Source organism: Otolemur garnettii, unplaced genomic scaffold (genome assembly GCF_000181295.1).
Source record: "Otolemur garnettii isolate 467f Iridium unplaced genomic scaffold, OtoGar3 scaffold00030, whole genome shotgun sequence".
NCBI lineage: Eukaryota > Metazoa > Chordata > Mammalia > Primates > Galagidae > Otolemur > Otolemur garnettii.
In genome coordinates, this window is record NW_003852425.1 from 10,215,300 (window position 1) to 10,240,537 (window position 25,238).

Below are 25,238 nucleotides of genomic sequence, written 5' to 3' on the forward strand. Positions count from 1 at the left end.
AGAGTAGTCTTGCAAGAGGACTGACCTGTCTCCATTGATCATCTTGCTGCTTAATCGTATGTGCCCTCATCATTCACTCCATTTGGTTGGTGTAGACACCTACTATGACCAGGTTTCATGAAGCTGTAATGGGTGATACCTGCGCTGGACTACCAAACAGACATCATTAGCGGTTTTTTTTAATGAATATTTGGTTTTGGACTGTATTTGGCATTTCTTTTCTTTTTTTTTTTTTTTTTGCAGTTTTTGGCCAGGGCTGGGTTTGAACCCACCACCCTCTGGCATATGGGGCTGGCATCCTACTCCTTTGAGTCACAGGCACCGCCCACGGCACTTCATCTAACCATTGTGGTGAATGGTTGTGATTCTCAAAAGAAATCTATTTTCACCACATGTAAGAGTACAGTGTAGCAGTGGTTCACCTTTATATTGAGACAACAAAGAAAGGCAAGCTTCAAGATGCTTTCTCTTTTGATACTCATTTAATTCCTGTGGAACCCCAGCTTCTTTTCCGTACCAATTTGTTTGAAATGGTCAAGTATTTTTGGAATGGTAATGTCAAGTCTTGCTCCTAATGCACACATGGGTTGAGATGGATTCACTTCCACTACAGCTTCCAGCTCATCATTATCCACCTTGGTCTCAGGCCACACAAGTGGCTCATTTTCAAGATTAAAATCACCAGAATAGAACTTCTCAACCATCCACATACTAGGCATTCATTAGCTTCATCCTTCCCAAATACTCCATTGATATTTCGAGCTATCTATGCTGCAAATGGAACTCATATTCAAAAAAACATGAAATTTTGACCTACCCATGGCTTCACAAATTGTTCTCAAAAATTAGAAAGATAATCATAAGCCAAACCATGCATTTGAAAGGATCAGGTTGTTAGTCACAATAAAAATAAAACAAGAAATGTCAAAGCGAAACATCAGAGAAACTGACTATCAAACTTAGCACTCAAGGAAATGGAACATTTCCTACTTAATAACCTAATACTTTGAAGAACAGGAAGCAAGTTCCACATACATGAAATCGTGTTATAATGGAAGTTTCTAGTATTATTTTACATTTCAAGTGATGATGCTATACCAATGCTTAACAAAGTACAATCTCTCAAGATGAATTTGTGAAGATGTTTTATGTTACACAGCACTGGAGAGCCTACAAAGGGAAAAAGGAATATCTGAATGAGAAGAGAGACTAAATACGACCAGAAGACTGATGAAAAATGAGAAAAGAAAAGCTGCATAATGAATTTCCAGGAGTAATTAATTTTGCTGGTCATAAAATGAGCATTTAGTAAGTAGAAGATTGATTTCATCCTAAAACCTATTCAAATTTATAAAGGGAAAAGAAGAGACAGCAAAATGATATACATTCCTATCTACTTGACACAACAAAACAGACACTCTTAGGCCTGTAGGGCCTGACAGATACTCAGTATTTTCCATTAGATATGTCATAAATGTGAGCCTCTATTTACATGATTTACCACTGCAAGCTGATAAGGACCGCAGGAATCCAGGATGTTCAGTTTAGCATAATCACCACAAGACGACTCTTTAAATTGAAGTCATTACCATGACCTTCAAGGCTTCGCGTGGTTTGAACGCCATGGCACTACCCTCCACTCACTTTCCGTCATTCCTGACGCCCGGAATGCTCAGCCTTGTGAGGTCCACATAGCTTGTTCTCTCACTGTCGTCAGGCTTTAGTGAGGACATCCCCGGCTAAAATTTCAACCTCTCCTCATTCCCACAATTGCTATAGTCCTCCTTCTATATTTTAACATTCACGCCATTCAACCTACTATATATTTCACTCATTTACTAACATATTTATGCCTATACTAGACGTAAGCTTCATGAGAGCAGGGTTTAATTTTAACTTTTTAAGGGGGTGTTTCTGTCAGTTTTCTTTACCATTGCACCCCAACATCTGGCATACACAGTGGGCACTCAATAATTGTTTATTGGACAAATGAATGAATAATCCAGCAGAATCCCTAGTCTTAGATATTGTTTAAGTAAAATTCTACTAACATAGTATTGGCATCTACTATGAAGAGAATAATTTACCTTCTTGCATATTAATGCGTAAGGTTCATTGCTTCCACAATTTAAGAGAATTCCAGATTTTGTGTGGTTATCATTTCCTAATACAAAGGCTAACTTACAACTAGAAAGGAACAAAATTTATCAAAAAAATAGCATTACAATATCTTTGGCTAATGCTGACAAGAGGCTTTTATTTGGTTTCTCTATATAGGTGTATATATTGGTTTTTTTAATCTAAGCAGGAAAAAAAACCAGTATATTCACTTTTAGCTTTTAGTGTGAATTCAGTATTTTCAAAAATCTTTGATTCAAATGATTTTCAGTTGTCTTTTAATCTTGAAAAAAATAGTATAGGCTCCCAACTGTTTTAATAAAATAACTATTTTCCTTATAATTCTGACATAATAAGAACTTTCACACTGACAGGCACTGTCAGAGTCAAACACATACTATATTAGACAGGTCATTCAGGGAAAACATGTTTATGAAACAAGCCATTTTATGTAAAATTTGGGTTTTTATTTCACTTGAATATACCACGGTTTTACCAGTCCTGCTCATAGCTCTAACATTTTCATCAAATATAAATAGACTGTCGACATACAGCATTTTTTTTATTATTTAAAATATCTGTTAAGTAGTTAAACTTTATCTCTGGGAATTTTAAGACTTTTGCATGTGGAGCAAAAAAAAACCCATAAAAATGTTAACGTATAAACAGTTCCTTTAAATAAATGTTCATCCATATGTGTTTGCATAACTCCTACACTTTCAATCATTAATGAACTTCAAATAGCATGAAGTCTTTTTTAAAAGACTATGGTTCAGAGTACGGTTCAGAACATGCTTTGTCCTGCTCCCCAGACCACTGACCTCTTTGCAGGAGGAACTTACTCTCATATATGAATGGCACTGGGAACTGTGACACGAAAAGCACGAGTCACGTTGCTCAGATAGATAAGACATCTATGGCTCAAATGTACTGTAAAACTTAACATTTACCATAAGGTATCAACGTTTGCTCACTGACAGAAAAAAATTCCTTGGCTCTTCCTTACAACCTCTTGTCACAGAGGTAATATGGTAATAGATACATTTTAGGTTTCATTTCTTCTATTCTTCTTCTGTCTTCAGCATTTAGCTCAACCCCTGAGAGAGAACATGCACCACTACAAAGCAGTGGCCCACTCAGAGGAGCCGCCTAGTGGGTAAGAGGCAGTACCACGTGGGAAAAACACCAGCAGGTTATCAGTTATGTCACACGAAAATTAAACAAACTCACTCCAGGGTCAAAGGATACCAGTGCTTTTAGTGTCTGGAGAAAAGGCCAGTGAAACTAGCCCAGCCACATTTGCTTTGGGATATTAAGTAGCAAATGAAACATCAAGGCAACCCAATGTATCGCTGGGTCAGGAAGAAACACCATTTTATACCTGCTATCTTTCTAAAGGTTGCTTTGGAAATATTTTACATTACATCAAAAGTATTATCTGTGATATAAAATGACAACTGAGACCTTTTATTTCTCACTTTCATTAATGTAACAGGCTTGAATTATAAAAATGAATGTCTAAGTTTAGATATCATAGTATCAGCTAATATATAAAAGAAAAAAATACTCATTCTCCCAAACTGAAACTTAACAGTGAACTAATTCATAAAGGCTCATATATCAAAGTTGTTTTAAAAGAATATATTCTATTGTTAACTCCAAGTAACACAATCAATAAACTCCACAGAATTAGGGTTTTCTTTAGTAATTTATTTTCAGCATTAAAAAAATCCAGCCATTGATTTGGTATGTCTTACTATTTTTAATACTACTAAGTAATGCTGTTAAATAATTGGCAATTGGCTAAATGTATGCAAGGAAAGGGGTCAGTTCAAATTTTGAGAGCTCTCTCCTAGTGAGTATGAGGCCGACGCCCACTCCTTAATCCTTTATTGACACAATGTATCCTTTCTACATTTGTGAGGCCAGATTTAAAATGCTGGGATTTTGTTACCAAAGGAGCTGGAACTGTCATTTCTTATGACACATAATTGAAATGGATTCTTCTAAAATCATGTAAAATATAAAATTTCATAATTAATGAGAAGGATAAAATGTTTATTAAAAGAATCTAATCTTTTGGCAAAAATTAGTGAAATTGACCACTGATATTACAAATGGAAATGAATAAAAGAAAAGGAATTCTGACAACTGAAAGATTTCTCCTGAAAGTTTAAAGACATTTATGAGACTATTAATAACCATGTCTGGATTTATAAGCCTAAAATCTCAAGAAAAACAAACTGAATGAGCTCGATTTCTTTTTTTAACTATAAATAAGACATCATGTTATAGAGATAAGATATATTTTGACAAAGCTTAAAACCTGGAGAAAATTCTTCAATAACTCTCAAATTTCCAAAGCCATAAGTCATTTTAAAATTAAGATGAGTTTCATGATTGCCAAGGGCCAAGCATCTGTGCGGGCTGAGCAAAGTACCAGGTACTACAACATTTAATTAGTTCCGGAAGGTGCTGAACCGAAAGAGAATTTACAGGTCGAAAAGAAGGGAGAGTTACAAATCTCTAGGCAGTGAAAGAAAGAATAGAGCCTGACATTTTTAAAGGTTTGCTAAATTAATCAGCTATACCTAGGGTCTGCACAGACACTGTTGTACTTGGAGGCTCGGTGTTTAATCTCCTATCTTGTGGAAGCCCTAATTTAACTACATATATGAAAATGAATGACAACTGACTACATTATAATTTTTTGTTGTTGTTGAGGCTTATCACTTAAAAATTTCACTCATTTGGCTTTCTAAACAAGAAACTTATTTTTTATTTTTATTTATTCTTTTTTTTTTTTACTTGTCAAATAAAGAGCCATCTTTCAGCATATGAGAGGGTAGTTTTGTTTTTCTCTATTTCCCATTGCCATTTACAACTGAAATTCAATTGATTTTATTTTTCCAGCAACCCATAAGCAAGCAAGCCGGCAAGCAAAGTATTCAGAATTCAAGAGAGAGTTCGAATAAAGATGGGATCATCTTGGAGTATTCACTAAAACTTTAATTCTCAAATGCTTATAATTTCCTCAAACATTACCCTGGTTAAAATACATTTTGGATTTATGATTCCAAAGGGCTCAGTTATCTGACGAGAACAGGAGCGTATTAAATCTTTGCATAATGCGTGTTAGAAACCGTCCACATATTAGACATTAAGCAGTTATTAAATCTTGCCGTTAACTTACCAGTTTTCTAAATCTTCTCTCCACAGCTTGAATCCCAGTGTAGAGAATAATAACTCAAACAAAAATTTCCTGTTTACTGAAAAAACCTATTTACTTATCTGTGTACAAGTTTGAGAAATTATGGAATGAGGATTCATGTTTTTACCCACAGTGTCTTGTACAGAAATTTTGCTTGAGTTGTCATTTGTATTTTTGTTTCATAAAGGATTATATATTTTGACCCACTTATAAATCTAATAACAGAAATACAAAGAGCACTATTTTCCTACTTCCTACTTAACTGACATTGATGAGTCTTTGCGTCTCAAACAGCTGATCTGTAAATGCAGATAACAATAATGTCTGCTAGAACAAATGCCATCATGGTAAAGTGCTTTGACAACTATAAATTATGTCAATATAAGATGTTATATATTATTGGGCTACTTTTGTAAAAATAAAGACTAGTTGGCTATTTCCTTTTCATCCCTTTTACTAAAAGGCAGAAATATAGTCTCTATAAGTAGTCTAAAAGGGTTTTATGAGGTTTCAAATTTTCAAAAACAATTTTTCTAACAATTAAACAATTATAGGTTTATAGCTAACACTTTGGTCTTACTTTTAAGGAAAATGAGACAACGAAGGCAACAAACTAAAACATACAAGCAAAAAGACATTACAACTGATAGTGGACAGGGAACTGAAGACAGACTGTACTTCCCCGTCTGTTCTCAGGGCATCTTGGCTAGAGAAGAGTCAGGTTAGGATGAGGAGCAGGGCAGATTCAGAGTTCAGGTTCAAGTTTTTGCTGGAATGTAGCAGTCATTGTAATTACTCACGTTTCCCTGTCGGCCAATTATGAATCACAGTAAGAATTATGATGATAAAAACAAGCACAAAGTGCTCATTATGTGCCACGCAGTCCAGGATGTTTGCACAGACGTGTGCACACGTGTTTGGCACGCACACACAATCACGGTATGTTAGCTCTTTTAACAACCTTATTATCCTTATTTTACAGATTAGGAAACACACAAAGGCACATAGTGGTTAAAAGTCAGTTGAGTAAAATTACATAACTCACAAGTGACTGAGTTGTGTAATTGTGTCATGCCTGGTTCTTGAGTTTTGTTTTTAAGAGACATATTAGAGTTCAGTTAAGATTTGGAATATATTCTTCTTAGCAAAGTATCTCAAGAATGGAAGAAAAAGTATCCAATGTACTCAGCCCTACTATGAAACCAATTTATAGCCCACGAAGAAGGGGAAAGAGGAGAGGGAGGGGAGGGGAGTGGGGAGGATGGGTGGAGGGAGAGTAATGGGTGGGACCACACCTACGGTGCATCTTACAAGGGTACATGTGAAATTTACTAGGTGTGGAATATAAATGTCTTAACGTAATAACTAAGAAAATGCCATGAAGGCTATGTTGACCAGTTTGATGAAAACACTTCAAACTGTATGTAAAACAGCACATTGTACCCCATGATTGCATTAATGTACATAGCTATGATTTAATAAAAAAAGATACACAATATTTACTCTTAATGTAAACTCAATGCATTTTGAGAAACCTCATCCTGTCTACAGTCAATGCCCACCTGTACCCTAGTCCCAAGAAACTATAATCTGCTTTATTTACCTGTGGATCTGTCTTTTCTGGGCATTTTATGGAATGGAATCACCCAACATGTAGTCTTCTGCATCTGACTTCACTTGACATAGAGTTTTCGAGGTTCATCTATCCTGTGGCCTGTACTGGCCGCCCATTTCTCTATGCTGCTGCACAGTAGGTACAATATGGATATAATATATTGATTATCCTCATCAGCTGATGAACATTTGAGTTGTTTCTACCTTTTGCCTATGATAAATAATGCTACTGTAAATTTTTTCATACACAGCTGAGCATGGACATGTGCTTTCATTTCTCTCTTGCAGAGACCTGGAGCAGAATTGTTAAGTCATGGAAAATTTATGTTAAACTTTTTGAGAAACCATGAAACTCCTTTCCAAAGTGGCTGTACCGTTTCACATTCTACCAGCAATGCCTGAGCTTTGTGGTTTCCCGATTCCTTGCCAACACTTATTAGAGGCCAAGCTCTTCCACAGTAAGAGGGAGGGAGGGACGAACGGGAGGAAGGAGAGAAGGAGATAAAGATTTCACAGTTCTTAAAAGCCACCCAAGCCTATTTAATTCCATCTCTGCTCTTATAAGCTTTTCATCTTGTAAAGGAAATTTTACAAAGGGGCTTGGGGTTTTGCTGATTTAGCTTTACAAATTCTGAGATGCAAGACAGCTTTTGATGACAAAGGGAAAGCCTGTAGTAGGAGCAATATATTGACAGAAAGAAACAGAAAGAAGGAAGAGGTTGTTCTTACCAAGACTCCACTCGAAAATGGCATAAAATTATGACCATATCATTTTCAAACTTATTACTTTGGCCCAATATTCATGATTAATTTAGAAAGTTAGATGTAATTTGTTTATAGCAGAGGATTCAAGGCCATGTCTAAAGGGAAAATCACTGAAGACAAGCATATGAATTGTTTTCAACATAAAATTACCAAAAAGTTCAAAATAAAACACCAGTTAAGTGTTTATTAATAACACAAGTTATTAAGTTTTGTACAGGTTATACCAAGAGTGTTATATTAATATAGCAGCCAGTGACTGACTCCTGAGGAGCTAGTACAGGAGGTGTGCATCACCGTGCTCAGCTGATTTGTTATGTTTTTGTAAAATGGAGGTCTTGCTATGTTGCCCAGATGGCTCTCAAGCTCTAGATCCAAGCAATCCTCCTGCCTCAGCCTCCCAAGATGCTGGAATAGGCATGAGCCAATATACCTGGCCTACTTTTTTTCTTTCTTAATTGCACCAGCTAAAACAACTAGTACAGTGTTGAAGAGAAGTGAATCAAGCATATTTGTCTTCTAAACCAACTGAAAAAGTTGACATGAAGGACTACTTCCTAACTCCTGATTTGAAGCCAGTTATTACCCTGATTCCAAAACCAGAAAAAAGCATTATAGGAAAAGAAAAGTACAGATGGATATCACTCACAGTCATAGACACAAAAACTCTAAGCACAATGTTAACAGAATAAATTGAGCAGTATTTAAAATTTCATCATAATAAGGAGGGGTTTATCTCAGGACTACAAAGCTAGTTTAAAATTCAAGCATCAACATAATCCATTAATACAGTCTTAAAAACCTATATGATAAGGTCAATATATGTGGGAATAAAATATTTGGCAAATCCAACATCCATTCCTAATGAATTCCCTATAAACAAAGAAGAGAATTTCCTCACCACGACAGGCCTCATACAGAACAGTGCAGTTCTAGCCTTGTTCATTCTTCGTATCTGCTGCTTTTTATTCTCTGACCTGTATCTCCAACTCCTCCCTTCCTGCTCTCTGCCCTGGTACCAGTGTTTCATTCTCTCTCCCTCTCTGCATATTTGACATTTTTTTCTTCCATATATAAATGGGATCATGCAACATTTTTTCTTTCCATGTCTGGCTTATTTGACTTAGAACAATGTCCCCTAGGCTCCTCCATGTTCTGACAAATGGTAAGATCTTGTTCTTTTTATAGGGCTGAATAATACTCCATTGTATACATTAGTACATTGTCTTTATCCATTCATGTATTAACAGACATTTAGAGTTGTCTTCACATTTTGATTATCTGATTGAATTTGCTGTGTGTATTTGCCCAGACGTGGAGTCGCTGGGAAACATAGGACTATTATTAATTCCTTTAGAAACTTCCCTACTGTTTTCAATAATGGCTATCCCAAACTATACCCACCAACAGTGTATAAGGGTTCTCATTTCTCCATATCCCTGCCAACATGAGTTATCTTTGACTTTTGATAACAGACACCTTAACAGGTGTGAGATGGTATCTCTCAGTGATTTCGACTCACATTTTCGGGATGATTAATAATGTTGAGCACCTTTTCATAGACCCACCCACTGGGCATTTTTATGTCTGCTTTGGAGGGATGCTTATTCAGGTCCTCGGTTCATTTTTTAATGGGGTTATTTGTTTTTACACTATTGAGTTGTAGGAGTTCTTTATAAATTTTGGATATTAATTCTTTATCAGATACATGGTTTGCAAATATTTTTCCTAATGAATATGCTGTAGTTTCATTTTCTTTATTATTTCCTTTGTTGATAAGCTTTTTAGTTTGATGTAGTCCATTTAATTTTGCTTTTGTGGCTTGAGTTCTATAATTTCCAAAAAAACATTGCCAAGGCCAGAAGTTTTCCCTCTATGTTGTTTTCTAACAATTTTATAGTTCTGATTTTGATATTTAGGTTTTTTTATCCATTTTGAGTTGATTTTTGTGTATGAAGTAAAAATAAGGATCCATTTTCATTCTTTTCCATGTAGAATCCAGTTTTCATAACACAATTTATCAGAGAGGCTATTCTTTCCCCCTTTGTGTCCTCTCATCAAAAATTAGTTGACTGCATATGTTTGTATTTATTTCCATGTCAAGACTCATTATAAATCTATAGTCACCAAAACAGTGTGATATTGGCACAAAGACAGACAAAAGGATTAATAGAAAAGAATAAGAGTCCAAACACAGACTTACCCATATATATAGAAAATGAATTTTATGTAGAGGTAAAAAGTCAGGGAAAAAAGGATAGTAATTTAGACAAGTAATGCTGAAATAACTGGATATTAATATGCTGAAAATATGGACTTCAAACCATTCCTCACGACATCCTCAAAAACTAACACAAGATGAATCATAGACTGAGATATACACTCCACAATTACAAACCTTCTTGTTTACTTGTTTAGAAGTAAACATAAGAGAAAATCTTTGCGACCCTGAGTTTCACAAATGTTTCTTAGATACATCATCAAAGCACAATATATAAACAAAATTGATGAGTTAGGGCGGTGCCTGTGGCTCAAAGGAGTAGGGTGCTGGCCCCATATACCAGAGGTGGTGGGTTGAAACCCGGCTCCCGGGGGGGGGGGTGTGGAATTGACAAGTTAGACTTCACTGAAAATTAAAAATTCGTGCTCTTCCAAAGACGACTATTAAGAGGATGAAAAGGCAAGACACAGCCTGAGAGGAAAAGGACTGGTATACAGAATATGTGAAGAACTCAGACTAAATTATAAGAAAACAAAGACCCTAACTTAAAAAATAGGCAAGTGACACTTGACCAAAGGTAACTCATGAATGCCAAACAAGCACATGAAAAAATGCTGCATTTCATCAGGTAGTAGGAAAGGCAAATTAAAATCACAGTAAGGTACAGAAATGTTGAAAAGGCTAAAGACTTACCAGATCAAGTGCTAAGGAGGATGTGGAAGAACCAGAACTATCCCAAATTGCTTTGGGGAATGTAAATGAGGACAATTGTTCTGGAAAGTAGTTTGGTGGCACCTTGAAAATCTAAACATGCAAATACCCTGTGCTCCATTCATTCTGCTGCTAGGCAGCTTCCCAGGAAAATGAAAGCAAATGTCCATACAAACACTTGTACATGAAGGTTCACAGCCACTTCAAACTGGAAATAATCCAAAATCTATCAACAGCTGAATGGCTAAACTATGGTATATTCATAAAATGGAATTCTACTCAGATTGATACACATCACCATTATAACATGGCTTGATCTCCAAATAATCACGTGCAAAGATACAAAGTAGAGTCCTCACTGCACGATTCCGTTTATATAAACTTCTAAGAGATGTCAACCACAGATTGTGACAGAGAGCAGGGAAGTGGTTCACTGGGACAGGAGGCAGAAAAGGTAGGAAGAAGGGATTACAGAGACGCATGAGAGAATCTGAGGGTGACAGGTGTATTCATTATCTTGATCATGATGATGGTTTCACAGTACAAAAAAAGTCAATTCATATATGCTTTATACATGTGACAGTTATTGAACATCAATTACATAGCAATAAAGTTTTTTTTTTGTTTGTTTGCAGTTTTTGGCTGTGGCTGGGTTTGAACCCGCCACCTCTGGCATATGGGGCCAGCGCCTTACTCCTTTGAGCCACAGATGCTGCCCTATCAATAAATTTTTTTTAAGAAAGATAAGGAATCATAAAATAAGGTAATTAAAAATTAGGTGTTTGGCAGACATTTTCTCAAAAATGAATGAAGTGAGCTTGACTCCTCAAAAAAAAAAAAAAATCAATTTTTGTTGCCAGTGATAAAATCTGAGCTTTCAAATGAAAAAAAATTTTTTGAGGGGGCAATTAAGTGCAGATGGTTAAGGGATACAAAAATACAGATAGAATGAACAACATTTGACAGCTTAAGAATGTGACCATAATCAATAGTCAGTCAATGTAGGCTGGGCACGGATTACAGGCTCACACCTGTAATCCCAGCACTCTGGGAAGCCAAGGAGGGTAGACAGCAGACCAGCCTGAGCCAGAGTGAAAGCTCATCTTCCAAAAAAAATATATATATATATATATATAATAATATATTTATTTAGTTTAAGAGACAGAGTCTCACTTTATTGCTTTCGGTAGAGTACCATGGCAGTGTCACACAGCTCACAGCAACCTGCAACTCCTGGGCTTAGGTGAGTCTCTTGCCTCAGCCTCCCAAGTAGCTGGAACTACAGGTGTTTACCACAATGCCCAGCTATTTTTTTGTTGTGGTTTGGCTGGGCCCAGGTTTGAACCCACCACCCTCGGTATATGGGGCTGGTGCCCTACTCACTGAGCCACAGGCGCCACCCTATACATATAAATAGACACACACACACAACAGTGCACTGAACACAGATCATGCTATCTTGATGAGGATGAAGATGATGATTTAGGTGTCCTGCACAGATGGTAATATCAAGAAATATTTCCACAGTAAGCAAAGTAATGTCATAAAACTGGACCAACTGTCCTAAATAGTGGAAGAATTCCATAGATAGTATTTAATGAATAATCCACAATAGCAGGTTTGCTTAACATGTTTTAATTAAAGTTAGAAACATTTTTCATATTCCTTTAAATTTCTTTAAAATGACTACATAAGTGGTAAAGATAAAACAAATTCCCTTCAGTCGTTAAATATTATATTTGTAACCCCTTAAGATCTAGTTTTACTTCTGAGTGTATTTTCTACAACAGGACAATGAACAATTATAAAAACAAAACCTTACAAACATACTATATCAGTTAGAGGCTGTCCCTGTCTGTTATTAAAAGTTGGTAACACAAAGACCTGGAGGTATTTGGAGGTCACCAAAAAATAATGCTGGCATGTGTTGCTAGACAGACTGCCTTCACGTCTGTCCACTTATGAAAGAAGTTCATAATTCAGAAGAGACCCAAAGCACCATGACATTACTACACATCACCGCCAAAGAGGACGTGTAGAGATGTGCCTGAAATACGATCCCCGATGAACTAAAGGTAAGATGGTACCACCAATGTTATGAAGTCAACTAACCATACTGACCTTTTCTAAATAGCTTTTCACACATAAACACCACACATAACTGAATGCCATGTGTAAAGTACTCTATAGTAAACCCATCTCTTAAAAAATTTTGGCTGACATTTTCTACAAAACAGCAGTGTTATAACCTATAAAATATTGAGCATATGTATTATACAAGCTCTTTGTTATAAGGGAAAATGTTAAATAAAATCCTTGGAAACTTTACAAGGAAAAATCAGAGACTGAACATATAAAAGCAATAAAACATGACATTAAAATGCCATCAAGCAAAATTCTCAAATCACATTACCTGAAACCAGTTCCATAATGATGTAGACAGGCTGTCTTTGTGTGCAAACGCCAATAAGTTTGACAATATTGGGATGATCATATTGCTTGAGAATTCTAGATGAGAGGAAAGTATAAGAATAGTCATGATTTGAATAGTAAATAAGGCATTAATTTATGGTCATGACTAGTGGTCTAAAAGGAGAATACACTTTAATCATAATTCTAATTGTATAATTTCCATATGACCCTAAATTATGATAAGTGAGCTCAATACACTGAGTACAGTCATCCTTCAGAATCTGTGAGGAATTAGTTCTAGGACCCCGTGGACACTAAAACTCTATGGATGCTCATTATCTCTTATAAAAAACAGCACAGTGCTTGCATATAACCTACGCAGATCTTCGTGTGTAATTTGAATTATCTCTAGATGACCTAAACTATGTACATGCTGTGTAAACAGTTGTTACACTGTATTATTCAGGAATTAACAACAAGAAAAGAAAGTCTGAACATATTCAGTACAAATGCAATATCTGTTTTTTTTCCTGAATATTTTTGATCTGTGGTTATTGGAATCCATGGATACAGAACCCAGGGATACAAAGGGCTGACTGTTGATAAATACTGCCAGTGTAACGGGTGCAAATGAGTCAGTTCTCCTCAATTCAACTGAATATTAATTCAAAAATTATCTGCTCTAAATTATTAACAACCAAGCTAAGTAGGAATAACTAGTCTAAAACATGCATAGAACTCTCATCAAAGTATTATAAATGGTTTTAGCTATAATCACAGAAGCATAGCTACAAAGTATTAGTGGACCAAAAACTAAGGTGCTAACGTAGCACTTTTTTTCATGCATATACTTTGATCTTATAACACTTAAAACTAAGAAATCATCTCATACTAGTAAATTTGTGGAATTAAAACTCTTTCTTAATGATCATGATCAATTTCAAAATGGTAGAAAATTTTAAGAAATTTGCAGAAGGAAAAAATATAATAATTGAGTAATGGTTTCAACATATAGACTTAAGACAAAGCAGAGTAGACTCACTCCGGATAAGATAAAATTTCACCAGAGGGCTATAAATACGGAATAGATAGACTCAGCCATAGGATGCCAAGCATGAGATAAAAATAGATTAGATTTGCTCAGAGGCTTGTCTGCACTGATTATTTCCATTACCAAATTTTAGTCCTTATTATACTACTAATATAGTGATAAATTCACTCATATTTGAAAATTGCCATATTTGTTCCTAAGAGAATGAAAAAATTTACCTTGTTTGGAGGAAAATAATTAGTATTTTGTACATATACAACTAAAGGAAGGATAGCACTAAGAATAATGTTCTAGGTAGAAAATATAACAACTTAAAAATGAAAATACAGAGTGGAAAAATTCAAAGATAAAGGAAACATTCTGTCAATAACTTTGACCCTGAATATAATTTTCATTTTTAAGATGAAACTCCATAATCTACTTTACAAAATGCAATTACACTCTTTGGTTTGCAATAAAACAATCATAAGATAGAAAACAAGAAATTTAAGTATCAAAAAAATAATGGACATAGATTTTTACCTTAGGAATATCTATGACTAAGTATAAAATAATAAGGCTATGAATTTCAACTGTATAGCATATCTTTTAATTTATTGTTAGAATTTTTTTCTGAATTGCCAATAATGGACATGGAAATGGTTTACAATGTTATTCTATAGATAATATTATTAAGTGCATCAAACTAGATTTATCCATTACCATCAATATTCATTTGATGAATGGAGAAATTTCCATCAAAATGTTCCATGCTGTGGGATTTATAAGTAGTTCTTTCACTGCCGTGGCGCTGTCTCCCACGGCACTGTCCCTTTACGCCCCAAATCCATGAATCCAGGTATCCTCCTCCTTCTCTCCCATCCATTCATTCATCTGTCCATCAATTCATCCACCCATGTGTCCATTCAGCTTACTCTAAGTACCAATCTATTTGTTTTATTTTTTTTGTATATACTCAATTTTACACTTACAGTTCTGTAATAGTAGTACTTACAGTTTTGTAAGTCCTAAAATTGAACAACAAAACATAAAACAAATAGAACTCTTGACATAGCATTTACATTGTTCAGGTAATCTAGAAATGATTTAAAGTAATCTAGAGATGGTTGTAACTACAACACAGGCGTATCAAGGCAAAAGATTAAATTTTAGCTAAAAATAGAAAAAAGAGAAGGTAACTATCTTAAAAAATCAGTCAGAGAAAAAACAATATGCAAATTTTGTAACAAAATAAAAGGTGTAAACAAATTTTGTAACTTTGAGATTCTCAGAAAAGAAAGCTAACAGCTGGGAAAACAGAAATCAAGCCATAATATCTCAGGAGGATAGAAATAATTACATATTTAAATGCATATATTTTACATACACCATTCTGACAATTAAGTTCCCAAACTCATTCTAGAAAAAAAGCTGCATACCTCATTGCTGAATATTACTAAGGTCACCTTCAAATTACTCCCCTTGGGGAGCTGGACACTGACATCAATGCTTAGTTGAACTTTCAAAGCAAATTTTCTAGGATAAGTTCTCAAACTTAATTGTCAGACCTGGTAGGACGACACTCTGATGGACATTTCAGAAAAAAGAGTTCCAAAACTGCTGGAACCAGGTGAACCTGGTGGACTAGGTGCTGGCAGTGGTGATGTGAACGTGGTGATTCAGCAATGAGGTATGGAGCACTTCTAGGATGAGTTTGTAGACTTAACTGCTGACCTTGTATGTAATATACTGATATTTTTAATATAAAGACAGCGTATTTCCCATATACGTATGTGTACATGCCTGTGTGACAGAAGCAAACTACTGCCATGTTATAAGGGGTAAAGAATACTTAGTGATTTTTACACCTGGTTCCTTGAGATCATCTGAGTGTTTACTTACGAGGGTTCTCAAAGTGCTTACTTCTACTTCAGCAAATCACAATTTAGGATGTCTTCAAACCTACATTTTAATGAACCATTTACATTATAAATACATATTCTGTATTACTTTAGAAAACTTACTTGGCTTCCTGTAAGAATTTTATTTTCAGTTCCTGAGGAAGATCTTCTTTACACGTTTTAACAGCAACAAGAGTTTTATCCTTTAATGTGCCCTTATATACTTCACCAAAATTTCCCTGCAAATACAAATACATTCATTGTTTGAGGTACACAACAGCACGTAAATCTTTGCCAAATACAAGGAAAGCACACAATGAAGGGTTCTGAGTTAAGCAAAGCACCCTGTCAGCTTTATTTGAATTCTGAGTGGAAATAAAGATCAGTAATGTGGCTTCTGTCAGTTCTCCAACTTCATAAATACACAACACAATAACCATGTGGAGGCGTGAAGCTACAGGAGAATTGACAAGGAAAAAAATGAAAGGGGAAAAATCAGAGAAACACAAATTGAGGCTCACAGAAGTAAGTTTCATTCCATCTAGCTCTTTACTCTCAAAGCTCACTCTCTCGCACTCTGTGTGTGTCTGTGTGTGTGTGTGGGGGGTATATATATGTATTTTTTTTTTTTTTTTTTAAAAGAGTCTTAAACTGTCACCCTGGGTACAGTGCTGTGGCATCACAGCTCACAACAACCTCCAACTCTTGGGCTCAAGCAATTCTCCTGCCTCAGCCTCCCAAGCAGCTGGGACCACAGGCACCCGCCACAACACCTGCCTATGTTGTTGTTGTTGTTGTTGTTTGTTTGTTTAGCAGGTGCAGGCCAGTTTCAAACCCGCCAGCCTCCTTGTATGTGGCTGGCGCCCTACCCACTGAGCTACAGGCGCCACCCAAAGCTCTATATTTTATTATATTAAAAATTATCCATTAATGTTTCAAAATGAAGCAAAGATTCTGAAGGATAAATGCTAGTCTTGCTCCACACAACCATATTCAGTTGGAGAAGAAAGTGAGAGTCCAGGAAAGGCAACAGAATGAAGGCAGATTAGGGGCTGTCAATGGCCATGATTGTGGGTTGTCAACATCTGAAAGGCACTAAGGAGGAGGACTTACACAAATGTCAGTGTCACCTGTGATGAGCTAATTTCTACCAAATATATGAACATCAAACATTATATAGCTAGGAACTATTTTGATACAAAATGCCTTACTTAGACTGTACTTATTCAAGAAGTGATGAAACTTTGAAGTCAATTTATTTTTCTTTTATTGTTAAGTACAAAGCAAAATGTTACAGAGAAGATCACACCAGCACCACAGCTATTTTGGAATATTTCTTTAAGACTGCCTATGTATGCTTATGTATTTTTTACATAGCTATGTGTATAACCATCATAACAAACTATAATGTTATCTTTGTTAAGCAAGAAGTCTTTGAACTAGGACTTTGCTTTATTGCATTTTAGAGGTCTAAATGAATATAACTCTTAACTTACAAAATTTACAAGTTAAAATTTACACCTTGAACTACTGATTATTAATATAATTTAAAATTATTGTATAGGCATTTAAAGGCATTTAAAATTTTTAACAAGAGTCCTGTATTCAATTTTCACTATTTAATCAAATATTCAACTCTTGATATTTATAAAATAATCATTTTTTCCATGAAAAGTAAACATACTTTGAATTCTCAACATAGTAAACATTCATCATAACTTAGAAAATGGAAAAATTTGAGCTTCACATCTGTTATTCTCCAGAGCTCCCCCACAATTGTCAGATTACATCAGAGATAGAACTGAGAGATATTAATAGACACAATTACTGCCAAACCTCTGCTTACCTGAATGATTGATTCTAAAGCACTTGTAATTTAGCTTGTCTAAAATTCATCACTTTGCCCATCAACAGATTCTTACTGGCTAACTGACTTTTTTCAGTTACTAGGACCATCGTTTTCCCTGTAAGCATTCAGACTTTCACCTCCACATCTTCCTCCTTGCATCTCTGAGGCGTAACCCTGACTCAGGACCTCAATTTTTCTCACCTAAACTCATCTTATCTTTATTCCCGCATTCGTCTAACACATTCACTGGCGCACTAGCAGATTAATCCTGCCTAGAGAAAACTTCACCAGGAAGCTAACGTGGCTGGAGAAAGACCAAAACAACACCGACTGTTTTTACTTTACATTCAGGAACACAAATGTTTAAGGGGCCCTTAATACTGCTCAATAATGTTATTGCATTTCTGGACCCTCCTATTACTCTGGATAGCTGTTTCCCCTGTACTCTCTTCCTAAATCTCTCCTCCTCATCCTTACCTGATGATCTTGCTTCCTACTTCACTGTGGGGAAAAAAAAGCGATCTGAAGAGAACTTCTGCACTCTCAGCCCATATTTACCTACCCACCAATCTCACTGTTATAAAAATGAATGACATATTGTACTTCTACTGAAGTTCATCGTCCAATGGGAGCAGAATCTCTCCCCCCGTACCTACACAGGGATCACTTTAGCAATTTACATCTTTCTCTCAAATCAGGAATGTTTCACTAGATCATTCTCCACTGCAAACCAACACAGTGTTTTCTCTCTCTCAGATTAATCAAATACAAAAAGCACAAAGCTTCCTTGTGAAGCTACTATGCTACACCTTTACTTCCTTTTGCAGCAGCCCTTCAAAGAGTTTCATCATTACAATCTCTGTTTCTTTCCTTCCTATTCTCTCTTAAGCCCATTCCGACCCATCTTTTGTATAAAACATTGCAAGGAACTACTCAGCCAAGTCACCAGTGATCTTTACATTGCTAAAGCCAATGGTTAATTCTCAATCGTCATCTCATTTAACCTCTCAGCAGCATTTAACACACTGATCACTCTCTCTTCCTTGGTGGACTTTCTCCTCTTGTCTTCCAAGGCATCACACCTCATGGCTTCTGCCTTCTTAATACCTTGGTGTTTCTCAATCTCCTTTGAGGACTGCCTCTCTTTCCTCCAGCCCCTTAATGTTGGAATGGCCGTAGCTCAGACCTTGGTCTTCTTCTCTACCGAGAGACTCACTCTATTTTTGAAACCATCTAATCATATGGTTTTAAATAACATCTATATACCAACAACAGATTGGTACCAGATCTTGGGACCCAGATCTCTCTTCTAAACACCAGACTTGATATTCAACTGTTTTTATCTCCACCTGTAAGTCTAACAGAAAAATTAGATTCTAAAACTGAACACCTACTCTTGCTCCCTAAAACCTGTTACAATTACAAATTATGTTCCTCTTTCCCTGATGCCACACGTAGACAGACTCCATCCAGACTTTTGATTTGTTCAATTTCAAAAATACGTCAACTCACCACTTCTCACCACTTTCACTGCCATCATCCTAATCTGGCAACATCTTTAAGTCAGATAAGCGCAACTGCCTCGTAACTTGCCCATTCATCAGAATATTAGTAACACAACTTCCGCTTTGAGCGACCTTTTCAAAAAGCAAGATCATTCCACTCAAAACTGTCTTCCAACTTACTGTCTCACTAACAATCAAAACCAAAGTCATTACAATGACTTATAAGGTCCTATATGACCTATAACCTCAAAACCTCAAGCTTCCTCTCCTATCATATCTGGCCTTTCTCCACCAGTTATAACTAGGCTCCTCTGACCTTTAAACAAATTTTGCATTAGCCAAGAACCCTCTTCATTCAGATGTCCACATGGCTAAATTCCCCACTTCCTCAGGTCCTTATTCAAAAGTAAAATATGGCTTACCTGGATTTCCTATCAAAAACTATAACTCCAACTAATAGCACTTCCAACCCTTTAACATTTTTTAAAGAATTTGGCATCCTCTAACACTGTAAAATTTACCTATTTATTATTGTGTCCTCCCCTACCATACAGAATGTTAGCTTTACAAGGGAAAGGATGGATATTTTTGTCTGCTTGTTCACTGACACCATGAGACGCACCTACTTGAGTGCCTACTACATAGTAGGCAATCAAAAAATAAACACTGGATAACCAAATGAAATACCTATTGGATAACAACTGTATATCAGGTAGAGTCTATTAAGAATATAATGCTGAATTAAAAAAAAAACTAGGTCAGATGTGATAGTGCATGCCTGTAATCCCAACACTTTGGGAAAGCCAGGTAGGAAGATCGCCTGGGGCCAAGAGTTCAAGACCACACTGGACAACACAGTCAGACCTGTCTCTATAAAAAGTTTTAAAAAAAATTATCCAGGCAAGGTGCCATGTGCCTGTAGTTCCAGCTAGTTGGGAGGCTGAGGTGGGAAGATTCCTTGAACCTAGAAGGTCAAAGCTACAGTGAGCTCTAGTCCTAACACTGCATTACAGCATTGGTGACAAAGCATGACCCTCTCTCTTAACAAAAACAAAAATAATTTAGAATTCCTGACATTACCTTATAACTCTAAATTCAGTAAGGATAGGGACCATGGCTAAATCTCTTTTAATTACTCATATACTCTAAAGCTGGAAATATTCATTCGAAAGAGGAAGTAAAATACATTAAATGACAAATCATTTTCCAAAATAAAAAATTAAGCCACATAGTGTCCCTTAAAGCCATAATCTTTTATCTAAAATGATTAAATTTACTGACACTGACAGGCTACTTGTCGTTGAGAAAATAATAATTTTTTGAAATAGCCTCTGTGAATTTCTCCTGATAAGTCATACTTCACAAAGTAAATTAAACATAATGATTGAAATATTTCCCTTTAACTGAAAATATTATCTATTTAAGTACTAAAAAATCTATCCTTCAACATATTTTATTTCAGCATGTGATACAGTTTTGTAATTTATTACTTAATTGTATTAGCATGGAAATTAATTGCTTTGTTGTAACTATAGACTCAATTACTGCTATTAGGATACTGACTTCGAGTAATGAAAAGAAGAAATATTTCCTTAAAATTGAGAAGAGCACCGCAAAATAAACAAATACATCACTCACTGCTTTTACCTTGAGGCTCTGCAGAATTTGCCCACTAAATAAGCCAATAAAAATTTGTTTTCCAATAGCAATTTGATGCTTCCATTTAGAAAAGATATTTAAAAATAATAAATGATAAGAATCCTGAAAAGTAGATTATTTCAACAAAGATTTACTTTCTCAATAGAGATTAAAAAATAGAGAAAAAGTTAATTCATCAAGTTTATAGATGACTCAGGAGAGTAATAAATAATCATTTATTTCTTTATCTAAAAAGCTGAACCTTAATTAGGTCTAGCTTTGATCACTCATAAATTTATATTAGTTTTTTCTGAATGTAGGAATTTTACACTATTTGTCACCATAAAGCTAAACTTAATTCTGGTTTTCATATGGAAACATGATTAAATAAGTGATTGACAAAACTATAATATTTAGTCACTGAAACTCAATTATAAATTAAAAATTTTTCAAATAATCTATTTAATTGACAATTGTCTGCCATTGTTGTCAGATACAGCGTACTTTCATATGGCCTTTGAGTTGGAAGCAACTTCCAGTTAGATTGCAAGAGAGGCTTTAATTACATATATTTACCTTCTCTGACAACTAATAAAGCTAGTTACAAAATGAAGATATTGAAACACGTATTCTGGCCTCATTTTTAGATTGAAATACGTGTCTGGTGTTATTACAAATTGTAATTCTGTACAGAATCCTAAAATTGCAAGGAGCAGTATTTCATTTTTTCTAAACTATCACACATAATCAGAAACAAATACAGCAACACTATCAGGTATTTACTTAGACTTTTATTACGTTGCAGTTTCTTTTCAAATCTCAGCCCACTAGTCTGGGGCTACTGTGCTATAATGGCTTTTAGTTCCTCCAGGGTAAAACATACATATACTATTTTAAACTGTTAAGAATTATCCTGAAATCTTTCAAAGATTTTCACACAACTATTTCAGTTAAGATCATAGTATTTATAACAGATGCAGTATTATATTTTTACAGGTATGCGTAATCTGCCTTGCTACATGCTGGCATATGAGAAAAGCTTTGAAGAAAATGAAAATATCTGAGAAAGTCTCAATCAATACAGCGACTGTTAGTTATTTTTGCTCAGTTGATTACATACCTTGCCTAGTAATTCTCCCAATGTGACATCTTCATGATTGAGAATCCATTTCTTATCCTACACCAAAGAAAAAGAACAGTTATTTAGTATAAGCAAGAATACTCTTCCTGTAAGTTGCATTTAAGGCAGTGGGAATCAGACCTAAAGAGATATTTCACTCACACCACTCAACCAATAGCACACTAAGAAGTTATAAACTCAAGATGCTGCAAAACAAGTTCAAGAAATGTTACTACAAACAGGATATTAAAATCTACATTACAGCAAACTTTTATCAGAAATCTCAGCATTCAAAAATAGTATTACCATAACCAGAATACAGTATGCACTTTATACATATCGTAAAGCTTATGCTATGTTATTATTTGTCATTTCAAAAATAGTTTTATCATCTTTTCATGAAGGTTTCTTTATACAATGCAAAATTTTTTATTCTCACTTGATCTTAGAGAATTATTTTTCTACTCAAATTATATTACCTAAAGCTAGTTGTTTAATTAGCAACTGGACTGACTGACAGCTGTCTATGATTCTAAATGTAGCCCCACATCTTTTCTAGGTAATTTTCTCTGGTATAATAAAGTAACAAATATGAATTACAATATCAGTAAGGTACACAAGGCCAGTGATGGAAACATGCTATTACAAAGGAGTATCCCGTTATCTAGTCTCAAAAACCAATTACTACTTAGGGGATATTTTATCATCTAAAAACAACTCAACTATTAAACCATATAGTACAATAACAGTAACAGAAAAGTTAAATGGAGAAAGAAAAAAAGGAACAAGGTAGAAAAAAGGAGGGAGAGAGAGAAGAAAGGGGAAAAGACAGGGAAGAATAAAAGGAGAAAAACAGTAAGAAGAAGGAGGAGGAGGAGGAATCAGATCCTGGAGTAGTAGATTTTATTCACGATTTAGGGTTTTATTAATTTACAATGTAGTTTTCCCCCATGACAAAGACATATTGAAATGTAATTATGAATTACAGTATGACTTTCAAGTAATCAGACATCTTGAAAATCCACCTTAACTATGGACAATACTGGATTGTTAAAAATATAATAGTTTACATGTATACATATAGTCTTTCCATCTAAATAGAAAGTGAAAGCTATAAAGGTTCTGGAAGAAAACATCAGAGAATATCTTCACAACCAAATAAGTAAGCAAAGATTTCTTTAGACAGGTACAAAAGCATTAATTATAAAAGAATGAAATGAAGGGCGATGCCTGTGGCTCAGTGAGGAGGGCACTGGCCCCACATTCTGAGGGTGGCAGGTTTGAACTTGGTCCTGGCCGAACTGCAACAAAGAAAAAATAGCTGGGTGTTGTGGTGGGCACTGGTAGTCCCAGCTACTCGGGAGGCTGAGGCAGGAGAATAGCCTAAGCCCAAATCCCTGGAGGTTGCTATGAGCTGCGATGCCACAGCACTCTACTGAGGGTGACAAAGTGAGACTCTGTCTCTTAAAAAAAAAAAAAAAAATGAATGAAATGACAATTGGACTTCCTAAAAAAATTTTGTTCTTCCAAATGCATCATTTTAAAAGTGAATAGACAAACTGCAACCTGGGAGAGCATTTTTACAATAGTGTATTTTTGGTTAAAAACATAATACCAAGAACATACAGAGAACTCATACCTAAATAAGAAAAATGACCTATATTCAGGAAATGATGTAAAATAAACATAACAAAGTAAGATGGACAGACAGCAAGCACAGCAGAAGGTGCCTAACATCTTTAGTCGTCAGAGCCATACAGACCACAGTGATACGGCATTGCGCCTCCATCAGCGTAGTGCAAACGATTAGATACCATGCGGCTGTGAAGGGTCAGCAACTGCAGCCCCACATGTTACTGGAGAGAATGATACAGCCATCTTGGAAATGACCAAGCATGTGCTCATAACCTGAATCAATGTCATGCAGTTTTATTCCACACAGGCAGTCCTGGGGTTTCAAACAAGACAGGCTTGTTCTTAAGTTGAATTTCTATGTAGGGTGGAACAGGCACATTTACCTATTACCTGTAATACCCCTACTCACAAGTGCGAATCACATGTTCGCTGGATGTCTGTGGCCTAGGGCCTGCCTGTACATTCAGCCACAAGACATGATCGCTGAATGTTATAGTGACAAAAAGCCAATTCATGTCAAAGTAGAACCACCCTCCAGGTAAAAAACTTCACAGGTCTCAAGTCACATTTAGATCTATGACTATTACATCAAATATAAAATAGATTCCAAAGTGGTTTTTGGTTGAATTATAGAATTAGCAGATCACCACAGAAAGCAGCTCTGAGAATTGACTTATCTCAACAAAAGAACATACATGGGTTTGAGTCAACCTGGGCTGGGAGATATAAGAATACCACCTAAGGCACACCTTGCATAATCTTCAGCAACACACCTCCTCCCAACCATTTCTATGGCAATAAGATTGATTTCAGCTTCTCACCTCTCAGAATTTGAAACTATTCTCTAACTCTCTAATTGTCCACATCCCAAGCAGAAGCCACTACTGGAAGTATAGCTCATGATTTTTCCCATGGGTAGTTTTAAGTAGAATTTTAAAAAATGGTTGCCATGGCAACATTTCTCAGTCATGGGTATAGTATGTATCAAGTTTACTTGTATTCTTGTCCTGAATATCTTTCAGCCTTCATAATTGGGCTAGAAAATACCGTAGAATACAAACTACCCCTTAAATACGGAAACAAATTTGCTTAAATTTCAAAAGTAGCACCAGTGATATACACTTTAACAAAAAGCAGCAATGGACAATTCTAATTTAAAAGTAAGCTAAAGAATGAGATATATTTAGTGTTAATTAATAGATACTACATATTAGCAAATTTAAATACAAAAGAGACTTTCTGTTGTTCAAACAATGAGTTTCTCAGGCACCCCAGCCCAGTACCATCTGTAAAACCTTCCCACTCTCTTGGACTCCTTTAACTCTGAGTAATTGTCTAAGTGAGGCGTACCATCCCTCACTGAAGCTCCAGCATGCACTTCTCGGACTCTACTGGATGAAAAGGACCAGAGAAACTGGAACTGAAAAGGACTGCAGAGATATCAAACCCAATCTCTTTCCCTGACGGTTATCATCTATCCAGCTAGTCGTCTTCTCATTCCACAAACCTTT

General features: G+C 35.6%; 1 protein-coding gene across 1 annotated transcript in view; it reads right to left on the reverse strand.

Moving 5' to 3' along the window:
* FER (FER tyrosine kinase) overlaps window positions 1-25,238 on the reverse strand; it is a 328,727-nt gene that overhangs the window by 97,408 nt on the left and 206,081 nt on the right. The window contains exons 14-16 of the mRNA XM_023512721.1: window positions 22,093-22,149; window positions 16,104-16,219; window positions 13,051-13,145 (exon numbers count right to left, since the gene is read on the reverse strand). Of these exons, the coding sequence (XP_023368489.1) occupies window positions 13,051-13,145; window positions 16,104-16,219; window positions 22,093-22,149 (268 nt within the window). The remainder of the gene's footprint in view (window positions 1-13,050; window positions 13,146-16,103; window positions 16,220-22,092; window positions 22,150-25,238) is intronic.